At 40.0% G+C, this 16,467-nt stretch overlaps 1 protein-coding gene across 6 annotated transcripts in view; it reads left to right on the forward strand.

The window, feature by feature from the left end:
* LOC133574155 (uncharacterized) overlaps window positions 1-16,467 on the forward strand; it is a 39,770-nt gene that overhangs the window by 12,250 nt on the left and 11,053 nt on the right. Inside the window, exons 4-5 of one of the 6 annotated variants that reach the window (XM_061926236.2) lie at window positions 3,522-3,755; window positions 4,811-5,655. The exons of 2 other annotated variants lie outside the window; for them this stretch is intronic. In XM_061926236.2, the coding sequence (XP_061782220.1) occupies window positions 3,522-3,724 (203 nt within the window). In that variant the 3' untranslated portion in view covers window positions 3,725-3,755; window positions 4,811-5,655. Of the gene's footprint in view, window positions 1-3,521; window positions 3,756-4,810; window positions 5,656-11,647; window positions 12,138-16,467 lie in introns of those variants that run through there. 3 more of the 6 variants (XM_061926234.2, XM_061926235.2, XM_061926233.1) reach the window with 3 other exon arrangements.

Below are 16,467 nucleotides of genomic sequence, written 5' to 3' on the forward strand. Positions count from 1 at the left end.
ATCCAACTGACCGTTGTAATTATGATACGCTGTCACATTCACTTCAGCTGCCCCTGCTACGCATAATAAATCAGCTTGGAATAATCACAAATAGGGAAGCAACACCTCACAAAAGTTTTGTAACACAACAATACTTCCTTAACAAAAGTTCCTTTAAAGTCACTCACGGTATGGAGAGTTGGTGTCAGTTTGAAGTAAACGCGCTCCACTCACGACCGCCGCTATCGCATTTCCTTAACCGTTATCCCGTGATCCTGTCATCCACAGGTCAATATTAATCCACTCAAAAAAGTAAAACATTTAAGTAATATTATAATCCATAAAGTAGCTTTGAAGCAATATAGCATCAGCTGACAGGTCTCTCGTCGCCGTGTTACGTCACCCCATGGTGCCCCGTTACATTGCACAGAGACACATACATCGGTAGATATCAACACTCAATATGGCCTCCTGTCTGTCACTTGAACACGTCCGTGTGCATCAAAAACACAAATGACAGCGTTACGAAATGCACACCCACCTAACATGCTAACCGGTTGTGATTTATACATAATTGTTATGATATATGTAAAAGGTCTGTGATCTGCACATTAATTCCATACTTAAATGTTATTTCCAGCTGAGTGTAATTGTAATGAACAGAAACACAGTGATGGATAGGAGTGGTCTTTACAAGATGATGCCATAACAACTGCATTGCACCTTGGACTGCACACATAATTGACTTGTATGAGACTTAAAAAAGCAAGTGTTGATAAAAGACTTCCCTGCTGTGAGATATTACATGATGTTGGTGGTGTACAACCTCTAGTGCTAATTACAATGGTACTAAAAATGCATTTTTTCACATCCCCATTTACACCAATTACATATAGTACCCATAACAGTATCAATAAGGAATATCGGTACTGGTATTTACAAAATCGTAACACTATACATCCTTACTCCTTATACATCCCTTTTACCAACTAAATTAGGTCTTACCTTTACTTTGGTGTTTAAAGCTGCAAAATATTGGATGTATTAGATCTTTTAGCTGCAACTTTCCTTTGGCAGGATTTGCAAAATAGGTGAGCCAACGCCTTCAATGAGTCCCTTGTCATTTTTTTAACACCCAAAATGTTCCCATGTTCTTCAGCATTCTTTGGGTGGATATTAAGGGTGTATTTGTATTAAACTGTTTCGGTACGGGGAGTTCGGTTCGGTTCAGAGGTGTACCGAAAGAGTTTCCACACGGACATATTAAGTAGCACACCGCACCTTGTGTAAACAATGCACACTGAGGCACAACACACGGCATGCTAGCAATGACCGGGCTACTACAACATGCAAAAGCCAGAGCTGGAAGACCCTCCTGCCTCTTTAAGATCTCCCGTTTGGGAACAATTCGGCTTCGCGGTGCGATACAACAATGGATAACATCGCTTCAACGAAGAGAAAGACGAACAAACACAGCTCCCACTGCATTCAAGCAGCTTCTCCTCGGCGAGTCAGGCAGGGCTAAAGCAATAACAAATGCCGTTGGTGTTTTTATAGCAGCAGATTTAAGACCATATTGCATTAAAAACTAGATTTTGACCCACTTCTATGGTGGAAGAACAATGAGCCCGTATATCCTCTTACTGCCAAGTTATCCAGGCACTACCTCGCCATACCTGCTACCTCCGTGCCCAACGAAAGGGGATTTTCCACAGCTGGAGACATTTGAACTGCAAGCAGGTCTGCTCTTTCTGCAGACAATGTGGATAAACTGATTTTTCTGGCAAAAAACATGAAAATTTAGTGAAAGTCACCAGGGTTAAAGGCTGGGGGGGGGAAAAGAAAAGTTAGTCTGAGGCTGCGTTGACTTGAAACTGTTTAATGTTGCACTTTTTGTATGTAGGAGAAAAGTTTTGTCATTTTATTTAATCTTAGCAACAACTTGAAGCAGTTTAATGTTGCACTTTATATGTGGAAATGTTGCACTTTATATGTAGAAAGGTTTTGTTAAGAAACCAATTCTGAGCCTTATCTTATTTAGTTTTTATTTTATATATGTTGACTGCATTAACCCTGGCAATGGCCCCTGTGTGTAAATGTATGTTATTGTTATGCTTAGCACAGTGGTTCTTAACCTGGGTTCGATCGAACCCTCGGGGTTCGGTGAGTCGGCCTCAGGGGTTCGGCGGAGTTTCTGCCGCGGAGGTCAAGACACACCCAACTCATCGTGAAAATAAAAACTTCTCCCTATCGGCATATTATGGATACCCCCAAACAATGTTCCCTCTAATTTCCATCTGATTTGCAGGTGTGTAATTAGTTGTGAGTTCATGCACTGTGTTGGTTTTGTTCTTTGAACAAGGTGATGCTCATGCACGGTTCTCATTTTGTGCACCAGTAAAAAAAAACAAAAAACTTTGTCTTGAATTTGAAAAAAAACAACAATATTTTCCACTGAAGAAGGGTTCAGTGAATGCGCATATGAAACTGGTGGGGTTCGGTACCACCAACAAGGTTGAGAACCACTGGTTTAGCATTCATGACTGCCTGCTGTTGCACTCATCAGTCTAGTGGTGGCTCACATCCATCACACACAGAGCTATTTTAAAGCAATGTTAAAAGGATAAAGCCATTGTTTACAAATGTTGGTAAATAAATAACCAGAAAATGTATATTTTGTTGTTTTCTTACTGTACCGAAAATGAACCGAACCGTGACCTCTAAATCGAGCTACGTACCGAACCGAAATTTTTGTGTACCGTTACACCCTTAGTGGAGATAGTTCACTGCTTTGTCCTGCTGACGTTTTTAAGTCAATCAATCAATCAATGTTTATTTATATAGCCCTAAATCACAAGTGTCTCAAAGGGCTGCACAAGCCACAACGACATCCTCGGTACAAAGCCCACATAAGGGCAAGGAAAAACTCACCCCAGTGGGACGTCGATGTGAATGACTATGAGAAACCTTGGAGAGGACCGCATATGTGGGTAACCCCGCCCCTCTAGGGGAGACCGAAAGCAATGGATGTCGAGTGGGTCTGACATAATATTGTGAGAGTCCAGTCCATTTTAAGCTATTGTAGCATACTAGCGTGTCTCTCGATAAGTGTTCATGCACTGCGTTTATAGCGAGTGAGGAGGACTGAAACACACGGTGTAGTAAAGCCTGTGTGATGAAGTAACCGGCGTGACGTTTTTAATCGCCAACAATAGTAAAACCGGTTTATTGTTGTGTCCCTAAATCAGGATCGTCCACGTTCCAATTGAATCGTGTAGCATCAAAGAATCAATAGTTTGTCCCACCCCTATTCAGTACACCATACTTTGTTTACTGCAGAATTCAGATTTTGTTGAGAAACAAAATACGGACTTTTGAGAGGGAAACAAATTTACAGAATCAGAACCAAAAACCGATCATTCCGTAGGTTACCTGTACAGTTGCACCCCTACTTCTTATTAACCTTACCAATTGTAATAACTTTACATACTAGTTGCTATATCCTATAGTGAAAGCACACATCATTTTTTGTTTCTTCATAGAGTTCTTGATAACCAAATGCCACAAGCCCTGCAAGAGTGGAAACAGTAGTCATTTCCATTGTCCATTCTGCATCAAGACCACCATAAAAAGGAAGGATGCAATGAGGCATTTGGAGATGTGTAGGCCACCTCACCGGGATGCAGAGTTGGAAGCTGATGCCGACATGGCCATCACTTCTCAGACCGGAATGCAAAGGTCTTGAATCGCTCTTCATTTCCTGTGGAGCTGCATTGGTAGGTTATTCTCTTGTTTCCGCTGACGTGTTTGTCTAAGTCATACTTGCCAACCCTCCCGAATTTTCCGGGAGACTCCCGAAATTCAGCGCCTCTCCCGAAAACCTCCCGGGACAAATATTCTCCCGAAAATCTCCCGATTTTCAGCCGTAGCTGGAGGCCACGCCCCCTCCACCTCCATGCGGACCTGAGTGAGGACAGCCTTTTTTTTTTATGATAGGAGGACAACAGGGTGACAAGAACTAAATCATCCAGACGAGAGACACATTGTATTATTATGTTTATCTTACCTAAAAATAAATATATTTATAAATTACAAAAAATAAATAAATAAATTTTTACTATATTTTGCTAAAAACATCAAAATGGTGTTTTTATTTTTATTTTTTCTGACTCTTTATTACATCCAGCCATAGAATTATACATTAAAATAAACATATATGAAATAATTAATTTTAAATGATCATAATAATTCATTTAAAATGACCATATTTAATTATTAAAATAGTTGCTTGTTTATCAACAACTTTAGCATTTTATTCATTACATTTTGAAGCTCTCAGAAGCCAAGTTATATTATATCCTTAAGATTTATTTATGCAAGTTTGAAGTATCAATTATCTAAACACAGTTTTGTTTGCATGTTTTTAGGATGTAGATATATATATATATATATATATATATATATATATATATGTATATGTATGTCAATATACACCTCCCCTCTTAACCACGCCCCCGCCCACAACCACGCCCCAGTCCCACCCCCGACCACGCCCCCCACCCCCACTCCCATATATATATATATATATATATATATATATATATGTATATATATATGAAATACTTGACTTGGTGAATTTTAGCTGTCAATATACACCTCCCCTCTTAACCACGCCCCCGCCCACAACCACGCCCCAATCCCACCCCCGACCACGCCCCCCACCCCCACCCCCTCCCCCCCACCTCCCGAAATCGGAGGTCTCAAGGTTGGCAAGTATGGTCAAAGTGCCTGGAGTTGAGTGCTTTTATCTTTTTTATATACTCCCATCCAGGCTGCAGACACGCCCACCCGACATATAGGAAACACAAGTGGGTAAATTGTGAATGAAGGCGTGCTCATGTGAGTCATTTGAGTAAGGAATCGGACTTTGCCGTGACACCTTTTTTGGCTCTGTGAAAAAAACACTTGAAATCTTGTGTGCGTGCGCGCGTGGTACAACAACGTCTTCCTCCTGGCTGGATGTGAAAAGTCAAACGTGATGACACCCTGATGTTCTGTTTTGTATAATGCTTTGTGATGTCATAACCGTGTATCCAGAGGGAGGAGCTTGGACAGCTGTGCCCATGCATGTGAGGGAGACAACTGACATTTTGACTGTCAAAAAAACAATCATCCATCCATTTTCTACCGCTTGTCCCTTTTGGGGTAGCGGGGGGTGCTGAAGCCTATCTCAGCTGCATTCGGGCGGTAGGCAGGGTACACCCTGGACAAGTCGCCACCTCATCACAGGGCCGACACAGATAGACAGACAACATTCACACACTAGGGCCAATTTAGTGTTGCCAATCAACCTATCCCCAGGTGCATGTCTTTGGAGGTGGGAGGAAGCCGGAGTACCCGGAGGAAACCCACGCAGTCACGGGGAGAACATGCAAACGCCACACAGAAAGACCCTGAGCTCGGGATCGAACCTAGGACCTTCCCTGTGAGGCACATGCACTAACCCCCTCAAAAAACAAGAAAAAAACTAATCAAAATAAATTGATTAAAAATGATTACATGTTATTGTTCTGCTTGCTACATTCTTGGTGATGATTGGTTTCAATAAAGTGATTGCTAATGATGACCAAAGTCCACATCCTTTTTTAAACAGCTGATATAAGCTATAGTAAAATAAAGCTCACTGTCCAGCTGAAATGTTATGTACTGAAAGTACGTTAGCCCCAGGGTGTCAACCGTTATTTTAGTTATTGTTGAGTGGGATTGGAGATTGCCATAAAATATTTGATTAGTAGCCACCCATGGTGCACGGGCTGCAATTACACTGAACCAGGCAGAGTTGTTTGGTTTGGTTCGCCAAAGGGTGGCTTCCCAAATGTGATACATTCTCCAACATGAGACATGACTGCAGATGTTTTTACAAAGCCTGTAACAAAATGCAAGATCGATTGATAGGTTAAAACGAATTTTCATTTGCATATTTTGAATTTTCCTTACATATTATACGAGTGAGGGTTTTAAATTCCTGATGTGTCGATGGGAAGTATGTAATTTGTTCTACTGCACAAGTGTGGAAACAACTCAAGTGGATCAGTTTAAGTACTATGGCGTCACAATAACATCAGCTGGAAGATGCAAAAAAAAATAGATACACTTTAGCGATCTACTGTGTCAAAGGACAACTTCAACAAAATGAGTGCTATATTTACAAATAGAAACATCCCACTTGACACAAAGCTCGGTGATCTCAAAATGGATGTATGGTCTTACTTTTTGGCTGTGAATGCTGGACTTTAACAACTGAAAACCTTAACTGAAATGTGGTTATTCATAAAAATGCTGCACAAAAAAAAAAATTAAAATTAGCACTGTCAAAAACAAAAAGAAAGCAGGCAATAAAAACTGATAACAGGAAAACCAAGAGGAACGAAAACTCGAGGACAAAGGTGTCCAAAATGCGGCCCGTTGGCTATTTGTGGCTTGCGGCTCGAGTTTTGTTGGCCAGCAATATTTTGTCAGAAAAAAACATAAAAAAATGTAAGAAAAAAAGACATAATAAATTAGAAAAAGCAGAACATTTGATACACAATTTGAAAGTCTAAGTATGTGAGGGACATTTAGGTATATTTTTTATTTTGTATAAAAAATGCTACAAACAACACTTAGTGTCAGCTTTGTGTTTGTTATAAGTGACACAAGGTATTATTATTAGTTATTAATATCAAAAGTTAAGCTTTTTGTCATTATCTTATTTATTTTTGCCCTTTTTTTTTTTTAATGTTTACAGTCTTATTAACGACAATATGTTGCGTGCCAACAAAACTCGAGCTTTGGTCCGCAAATGGCACCCTGGCCACACTTTCACACATCAACAACTAATGATAGTACACTTTGTCACCTATAACACAGATCTGACACAAAATGCTGTCCTTAAATATATGTAATCTGTCTATATGTAATCGGTGTCTGTTTTCTGCAATTTTTTTTTTTTTTTTACAAAATAAAATATCAAAATGGCTAAATAGTTTAACTTTTTGTTATGCAGCGCTTTGTGGAAAAAAGTTTGGACACTCATGCTCTAAAACAACACATGTCAACAGCCTAAGAAACTTAATTGGAAACATCAATAATTTATAAAAGTTATATGTTATTGATATTTGTGATGAAGTAATCATAATAAATGTATATTATTGCATTAAAATAATGTATATTAAATATCCATCCATTTTCTACCGCTTATTCCCTTTGGGGTCGCGGGGGGCGCTGGAGCCTATCTCAGCTACAATCGGGCGGAAGGCGGGGTACACCCTGGACAAGTCGCCACCTCATCGCAGGGCCAACACAGATAGACAGACAACATTCACACTCACATCCACACACTAGAATATATAAAAATAATAATCATAATAATAATATTATGATGACTTCATTGGAAATATAAGTTATACAGAACTTAATTTAACCAAATTATTGATATTTCCAATGAGAAGAATGCAGAACCCTGATCATGTCTTCAAAAAAGGCCTGATCTTGGTCTGATGCAAATAGGCCTGTTTTTATATTCCGGAACAGTAGGTGGCGGTATGTACATGTCAACAAGAAGAAGAGGCGCCTCCAAAGTCATGTATAAAGAGAGTATAATAAAACAAAAACAGGCGCTATGACTGCCACCAAAGATGTGTCTGGATGCATGCAATAGCTGTCGTTTTGACATTAGTAAACCAAAATAATATGTCTGTGTATGGTTCTAAACATACTCTATAGCTCATAGACTTACAATAAAACATGCTTTTATTTCGACAAAGTATACTTTTGCGGCCGTATTTGACGCACTGTGCTGCTACATTCCTGCGGTGGTGCGTGACCAGCAGACTCTACAACAGTGTTTTTCACCTTTTTTGAGCCAAGGCGCATTTTTTTCATTGAAAAAATCCGGAGGCACACCACCAGGAGATATCATTAAAAAACGAAACTCACTTGACAGTATTGTCGCAATTGTTGGATATGACTTTAAAGCATAACCAAGCATACATCACTATAGCTCTTGTCTCAAAGTAGGTGTACTGTCACCACCTGTCACATCACACCGTGACTTATTTGGACTTTTTTGCTGTTTTCCCGTGCGTAGTGTTTTAGTTATTGTCTTGCGCCCCTATTTTGGTGGCTTTTCCTGTTTTGTCTGTATTTTCCTGCTCCACACGCTGTAAGTCTTTGCGGTCGTCCAGCATTCTGTTTTTGTTTACTTTGTAGCCAGTTCAGTTTTAGTTTCATTCTGCATAGCCATCCCTAAGCTTTAATGCCTTTTCTTAGGGGCACTCACCTTTTGTTTATTTTTGGTTTAAGCATTAGACACCTTTTTACCTGCAGTGTCACCTTTTGTTTATTTTTGGTTTAAGCATTAGACACCTTTTTACCTGCCCACTGCCTCCCGCTGTCGTCTGCATATTATGATCACGACAAACCATAGTCGTCTCACACGACGTGTTCCCGACGTCTACAAAGCAATTAGCTACCGGCTGCCACCTACTGATATGAAAGAGTATTACACAGTTACTCTGCCGAGCTCTAGACAACAACAACACATTATTTGCGGATTATAATTACCGGTTTGCAAAAAATATTTGTAACCCAAATAGGTGAAATTAGCTCATCTCCCACGGCACACCAGACTATCTCACGGCACACTCGTGTGCCGCGGCACAGTGGTTGAAAAACACTGCTCTACAACACGCAACCGACGGCGCGATAAAACAACACAGAACAACCAAAAAAAACGTATTACCCTAATTTTTCCAAAATCTTCATTAGCTTTGGACCAACAATCACAGAGAAATGATAACTTTTGTGTGAAGTATGTCAACTGTGGTGACTGCCTCCAATGTATTTGTAATCAGTGTATGTATTACTCATTAGGTATTATTATAACGCATCTTTATTTTAGTAACATGGTAAGTGAATAAATGTACTTTTGTAGGTTTCCACCCATACAGTATATCTGCACAATAACTCAGATATGGTAACACTGGAGAACAGTAGAGAATAGGGGTGATTTTTGGTTCAGAACATATTTTTGTTTTATTCATTACTGACGTATTTCTTGCCACTTTATGTAGTATATATTTTATAAGATTTTCAGGTCACTTTCTCATCTTACACCCATAATTTGGTTTATTTTACTCATTCAATGTCTGTCTATTTGTGTTTGACTTGCTCATCTACTGTTACCGAACTGCTCTGCAATGTTTTTAATTTTTTTTTTTTTTTTATTGAACAACAAACATACATTTGTAATTCACTCAACAGTCAAGGCACTTTCAACAACAAGGAAAGAAAACACAAGCAAATACAGATAAAGTATTAAATATTAATAAATAATAATAATAAAAAATATTTCAAACAAATACAAAGACAAAAAAAGACACTTTAAATGTTTTTAACAAAGATATCAATTTAAGGGCTTGTGTACTCTTAATCATTCTTCAAGATTTGATTGATAATTGTAACCCATTAAGCCAATTAGAAAATATAGGCCTTACTTTCATAACTCGACATTTATGTAGAAACATTTTTGCCTGGAGCATAATAATGTTGACAAACATTTCTATGTTACAGTCGTTTATAAAAATACCATACCGTTTTTCTATAGAGAATGGGAACATCTCCACACCCTTGTTTCTCAGCCAATCTCTGATCTCCTCCCAAAACACATGTACACTCTCACATTCCACAAACAGATGATTGACATCCTCTACCACATACAGTCGCGATCAAAAGTTGACATACACTTGTAAAGAACATAATGTCATGGCTGTCTTGAGTTTCCAATCATTTCTACAACTATTGGTTTTTTGTGATAAAGTGATTGGAGCACATACTTGTTTGTCACAAAAAACATTCATGAAGTTTGGTTCTTTTATGAATATATTATGGGTCTACTGAAAATGTGACTAAATATGCTGGGTCAAAAGTATACATACAGCAATGTTAATATTTAGTTACATGTCCCTTGGCAAGTTTCACTACAATAAGGCGCTTTTGGTAGCCATCCACAAGCTTCTGGTTGAATTTTTGACCAGTCCTCTTGACAAAATTGGGGCAGTGCAGCTACATTTGTTGGTTTTCTGACATGGACTTGTTTCTTCAGCATTGTCCAGATGTTTTACGTCAGGACTTTGGTAAGGCCATTCTAAAACCTTAATTCTAACCTGATTTAGCCAATCCTTTACCACTTTGAAGAAACAAGTCCATGTCAGAAAACCAACAAATGTAGCTGAACTGCACCAATTTTGTCAAGAGGAGTGGTCAAAAATTCAACCAGAAGCTTGTGGATGGCTACCAGAAGCGCCTTATTGCAGTGAAACTTGCCAAGGGACATGCAACCAAATATTAACATTGCCGTTAGAGATGTCCGATAATATCGGCCTGCCAATATTGTCGGCCGATAAATGCTTTAAAATGTACTATTGGAAATTATCAGTATCGGTTTCAAAAGGTAATATTTATGACTTTTTAAAACGCCGCTGTGTACACGCACATAGGGAGAAGTACAGAGCGCCAATAAACCTTAAAGGCTCTGCCTTTGCGTGCTGACCCAATCACATTATATCTATGTCTTTTCATAATGCAAGGCATACTTGCTCAACAGCCATACAGGTCACACTGAGGGTGGCCGTATAAACAACTTTAACACTGTTCCAAATATGCGCCACACTGTGAACCCACACCAAACAAGAATGACAAACACATTTCGGGAGAACATCAGCACCGTAACACAACATAAACACAACAGAACAAATACCCAGAACCCCTTGCAGCATTAACTCTTCTGGGACGCTACAATATACACCCCCCCACCACCACCACCCCCAACCTCGCCCACCTCAACCTCCTCATGCTCTCTCAGGGAGAGCATGCCCCAAATTCCAAGCTGCTGTTTTGAGGCATGTTAAAACAAATAATGCACTTTGTGACTTCAATAATAGATATGGCAGTGCCTTGTTGGCATTTTTTTTCCATAACTTGAATTGATTTATTTTGGAAAACCTTGTTACATTGTTTAATGCATCCAGCGGGGCATCACAACAAAATTAGGCACAATAATGTGTTAATTCCACGACTGTATATATCGGTGTCGGTTGATATCGGAATCGGTAATTAAGAGTTGGACAATATCGGATATCGGCAAAAAAGCCACATCTCTAATTGCTGTATGTATACTTTTGACCCAGCAGATTTGGTCACATTTTCAGTAGACCCATAATAAATTCATAAAAGAACCAAACTTCATGAATGTTTTTTTGTGACCAACAAGTATGTGCTCCAATCACTCTATCACAAAAAAGTAAGAGTTGTAGAAATGATTGGAAACTCAAGACAGCCATGACATTATGTTCTTTACAAGTGTATGTCAACTTTTGATCGCGACTGTATATAACAGCCATCCAACCTCCATGTTAAATTCAAGTTTCAAAAAATCCTTTGAAGGGTATATTCCATTAATAATTTTAAATTGTATTTCTTTAATTTTGGGAAGAATTGGGTATGTAATAAATCGTGTTCTTATTTTCCTGAGCTCAACTGTTGTAAACCCCTTCAGGATATATGTGTGAAAGAGAACCTTCACTTCCCATTCTTGTCTTCTACTTAGGATCAGATCTCAGTTGGTGGTAGTCATGGCGGCCTGTAGTCACGTGAGTGCCATTTGACCAATCATTGAGGAGATCCCCTGAAAGCGAGTTGGCCATGCTAGCTTAATACACGACTCAGTCTGTCTGGGAGCCTGCGATGTGTGGCCTTCACCGACTATGTACCCTTGATACTACGGCGCCTGCAAACATCGAAATCAGTCATTATTTTTGGTGCATTTAAATACACACCAATGTCGTGTAACAGAGGAAATGTCGCTAATTCGCGCTCTTTGACGCTTCTCGTGCTAGCTTAGCTTGTTAGCCGCTAACACAGAGACGCGGAAGTTATCCAAAACGTCAATAAATAGAGATCAAGTTTGAGTGTAAAGTGTTGTGACTGTGTGAAAATGTGCGAAAGAACGATAGCAGGGTACGAGGAGGAACTTTCTCGAGCAAAGGAGGAGAATGAGCGACAACATGAACCACTGGACTCCATTTTCAGGACACATCAAGTTGTGTCACACAACGCAGGTTTGTTTCCTTTTGACTTTTATGTTATGTTAAGTTAAAGTACCAATGATTGTCACACACACACACACACTAGGTGTGGTGAAATTTGTCCTCTGCATTTGACCATTCCCCTTGTTTACCCCCTGGGAGGTGAGGGGAGCAGTGAGCAGCAGCAGTGCCGCGCCTGGGAATCATTTTTGGTGATTTAACCCCCAATTCCAACCTTTGATGCTGAGTGCCAAGCAGGGAGGTCCCATTTTTATAGTCTTTGGTATGACTCGGCCGGGGTTTGAATCAACTCAAGTTATTGAAAAACATGCCAACATGGCACTGCCATATTTACAAACCCCATTTCCATATGAGTTGGGAAATTGTGTTAGATGTAAATATAAATGGAATACAATGATTTGCAAATCATTTTCAACCCATATTCAGTTGAATATGCTAAAAAGACAACATATTTGATGTTCAAACTGAGAACATTTTTTTTTTGCAAATAATAATTAACTTTAGAATTTGATGCCAGCAAAGAAGTTGGGAAAGGTGGCAATAAATACTGATAAAGTTGAGGAATGCTCATCAAACACTTATTTGGAACATCCCACAGGTGTGCAGGCTAATTGGGAACAGGTGGGTGCCATGATTGGGTATAAAAGTAGATTCCATGAAATGCTCAGTCATTCACAAACAAGGATGGGGCGAGGGTTACTACTTTGTCAACAAATGCGTGTGCAAATTGTTGAACAGTTTAAGAAAAACCTTTCTCAACCAGCTATTGCAAGGAATTTAGGGATTTCACCATCTACAGTCCGTAATATCATCAAAGGGTTCAGAGAATCTGGAGAAATCACTGCACGTAAGCAGCTAAGCCCGTGACCTTCGATTTCTCAGGCTGTACTGCATCAACAAGTGACATCAGTGTGTAAAGGATATCACCACATGGGCTCAGGAACACTTCAGAAACCCACTGTCAGTAACTACAGTTGGTCGCTACATCTGTAAGTGCAAGTTAAAACTCTCATATGCAAGGCGAAAACCGTTTATCAACAACACCCAGAAACGCCGTCGGCTTCGCTGGGCCTGAGCTCATCTAAGATGGACTGATATAAAGTGGAAAAGTGTTCTGTGGTCTGACGAGTCCAAATTTCAAAAATGTTTTGGAAACTGTGGACGTCGTGTCCTCCGGACCAAAGAGGAAAGGAACCACCCGGATTGTTATAGGCGCAAAGTTGAAAAGCCAGCATCTGTGATGGTACGGGGGTGTATTAGTGCCCAAGACATGGGTAACTTACACATCTGTGAAGGCGCCATTAATGCTGAAAGGTACATACAGGTTTTGGAGCAACATATGTTGCCATCCAAGCAACGTTACCATGGACGCCCCTGCTTATTTTAGCAAGACAATGCCAAGCCACGTGTTACATCAATGTGGCTTCATAGTAAAAGAGTGTGGGTAATAGACTGGCCTGCCTGTAGTCCAGACCTGTCTCACATTGAAAATGTGTGGCGCATTATGAAGCCTAAAATACCACAACGGAGACCCCTGGACTGTTGAACAACTTGAGCTGTACATCAAGCAAGAATGGGAAAGAATTCCACCTGAGAAGCTTAGAAAATGTGTCTCCTCAGTTCCCAAACGTTTACTGAGTGTTGTTAAAAGGAAAGGCCATGTAACACAGTGGTCAACATGCCCTTTCCCAACTACTTTGGCACGTGTTGCAGCCATGAAATTCTAAGTTAATTATTATTTGCAAAAAAAAAGTTTGAACATCAAATATCTTGTCTTTATAGTGCATTCAATTGAATATGGGTTGAAAAGGATTTGCAAATCATTGTATTCCGTTTATATTTACATCTAACACAATTTCCCAACTCATGGAAACGGGATTTGTATTATTGAAATCACAATGTGCATTATTGGTGGGCGGGGTTAAGGTGGGTGGCGGAGGGTAGGGGGTAGCGGGGGTGTATATTGTAGCGTCCCGGAAGAGTTAGTGCTGCAAGGGATATTTGGTATTTGTTCTGTTGTGTTTATGTTGTGTTACGGTGCGGATGTTCTCCCGAAATGTGTTTGTCATTCTTGTTTGGTGTGGGTTCACAGTGTGGCGCATATTTGCAACAGTGTTAAAGTTGTTTATACGGACACCCTCAGTGTGACCTGTATGGCTGTTGAGCAAGTATGCCTTGCATCCGCTTGTGTGTGTGAAAAGCCGTAGATATTATGTGACTGGGCCGGCACGCAAAGGACGTGCCTTTAAGGTTAATTGGCGCTCTGTACTTCCCCCTACATCCGTGTACACAGCGGCGTTTTAAAAAGTCATACATTTTACTTTTTGAAACTGATAATTTCCGATATTACATTTTAAAGCATTTATCGGCCGATATTATCGGACATCTCTACTTATGTTTACTGACTTCATCTGTGAATCTTAATCCAAAATAGATTTTCTTTAAGAACGTGCATTGTCGCGTGAGGCTGATGCATTAAATCAGGGCTGCCGGGTTTCAGAAAATGACAAGAGTGAGACTTTAGTGGCAACATATTGGTCTTTTTTAACACCGATTTGGCCTGTTTTAACGTCGATGTACACCTTCAGCAGCTCTCCATGCAGCGTGGCCTCCTAAAGTCTTAGTTACGCAGATATTACAAATGGAAATCATCTCCACTGTTTTCTCTGCTGGCTCTTCTGTCTCATCCTCTGCATCGGTGTTCTCAATTTGTATCTCTTCTACATCTCCATTCTCATTGTCCTCCATTTCTTCTGATAGCTCTTCATCCTCCAGTGTTGCCTACTCCTCAATAAGGAAAGTTGCTATTGGCTGTCATAAAACTTGATAGATGACATAATTTCCTCATTTGCATAATTAATAATAATACTGTAGTAGAGAGGAATAACGTAGTGGGAGACATCGGGAAGCAATCCGCCATTTTCTCAAACATCGAGTCAAATCAGCTCTGTTATTTTCCGTTTTTTCGACTTTTCCGTACTTTGGAGACATCATGCCTCGTCGGTGTGTTGTCGGAGGGTGTAACAACACGGACAGGGACGGATTCAAGTTGCACCAGTGGCCCAAAGATGCCAAAGTGGCGAGAAATTGGACGTTTGTTCCGCACACTTTACCGACGAAAGCTATGCTACGACAGAGATGGCAAGAATTTGTGGATATCCTGCGACACTCAAAGCAGATGCATTTCCAAAGATAAAGTCAAAGAAATCTGCCGCCAGACCCCCATTGAATCTGCCGGAGTGTGTGAGCAATTCAGGGACAAAGGCCCTCGGTAGCACGGCAAGCAATGGCGGCAGTTTGTTCCCGCAGACGAGCGAGTTAAACCCCCTGGATGTTTTGGCTCACACCGTCCCTTATGCCACCGAAGATGATCAAGAAAAGAATATCGACCCTAGCTTCCCTGGCCTGCTGACATGAGGGTATGTCTACAGAATATATTAATTGATGAAAATTGGGCTGTCTGCACTCTCAAAGTGCATGTTGTTGCCAAATGTATTTCATATGCTGTAAACCTAGTTCATAGTTGTTAGTTTCCTTTACTGCCAAACAAACACATACCAATCGTTGGTTAGAAGGCGATCGCCGAATTCGTCCTCGCTTTCTCCCGTGTCGCTGGCTGTCGTGTCGTTTTCGTCGGTTTCGCTTGCATACGGTTCAAACCGATATGGCTCAATAGCTTCAGTTTCTTCTTCAATTTGGTTTTCGCTACCTGCCTCCACACTACAACCATCCGTTTCAATACATGCGTAATCTGTTGAATCGCTTAAGCCGCTGAAATCCGAGTCTGCATCCGAGCTAATGTCGCTATATCTTGCTGTTCTTTCCGCCATGTTTGTTTGTATTCACTTCACAGGAAAATGGACGGGTGTTTATAACGATGGTTAAAATCAGGCACTTTGAAACTTTTTTTAGGGATATTGCGTGGTGGGTAAAATTATGAAAAAAAATTCTAAAAATATAATAAGCCACTGGGAACTGATTTTTAATGGTTTTAACCATTCTGAAATTGTGATAATGTTCCCCTTTAAGCGACATGTAAACAGTTTGTTTACATGTATAACTTTCTTCGACGCTGCCACAGAAAGACATGTTTTATGCCACTACTTCTTTGTCTCATTTTGTCCACCAAACATTTTATACTGTACGTGAAGGCACAAAGGTGAGCTTTGTTGATGTTATTGACTTGTTACAGAGTGCTAATCAGGCATATTTGGTCACTGCATGACTGCAAGCTAATCGATGCTAACATGTCGTTTAGGCTAGCTGTATGTACATATTGCATCATTATGCCTCGTTTGTAGGTATATTTGAGCTCATATAATTTCCTTTACTTATATCCTCT

Source organism: Nerophis lumbriciformis, linkage group LG31 (assembly GCF_033978685.3).
Source record: "Nerophis lumbriciformis linkage group LG31, RoL_Nlum_v2.1, whole genome shotgun sequence".
NCBI lineage: Eukaryota > Metazoa > Chordata > Actinopteri > Syngnathiformes > Syngnathidae > Nerophis > Nerophis lumbriciformis.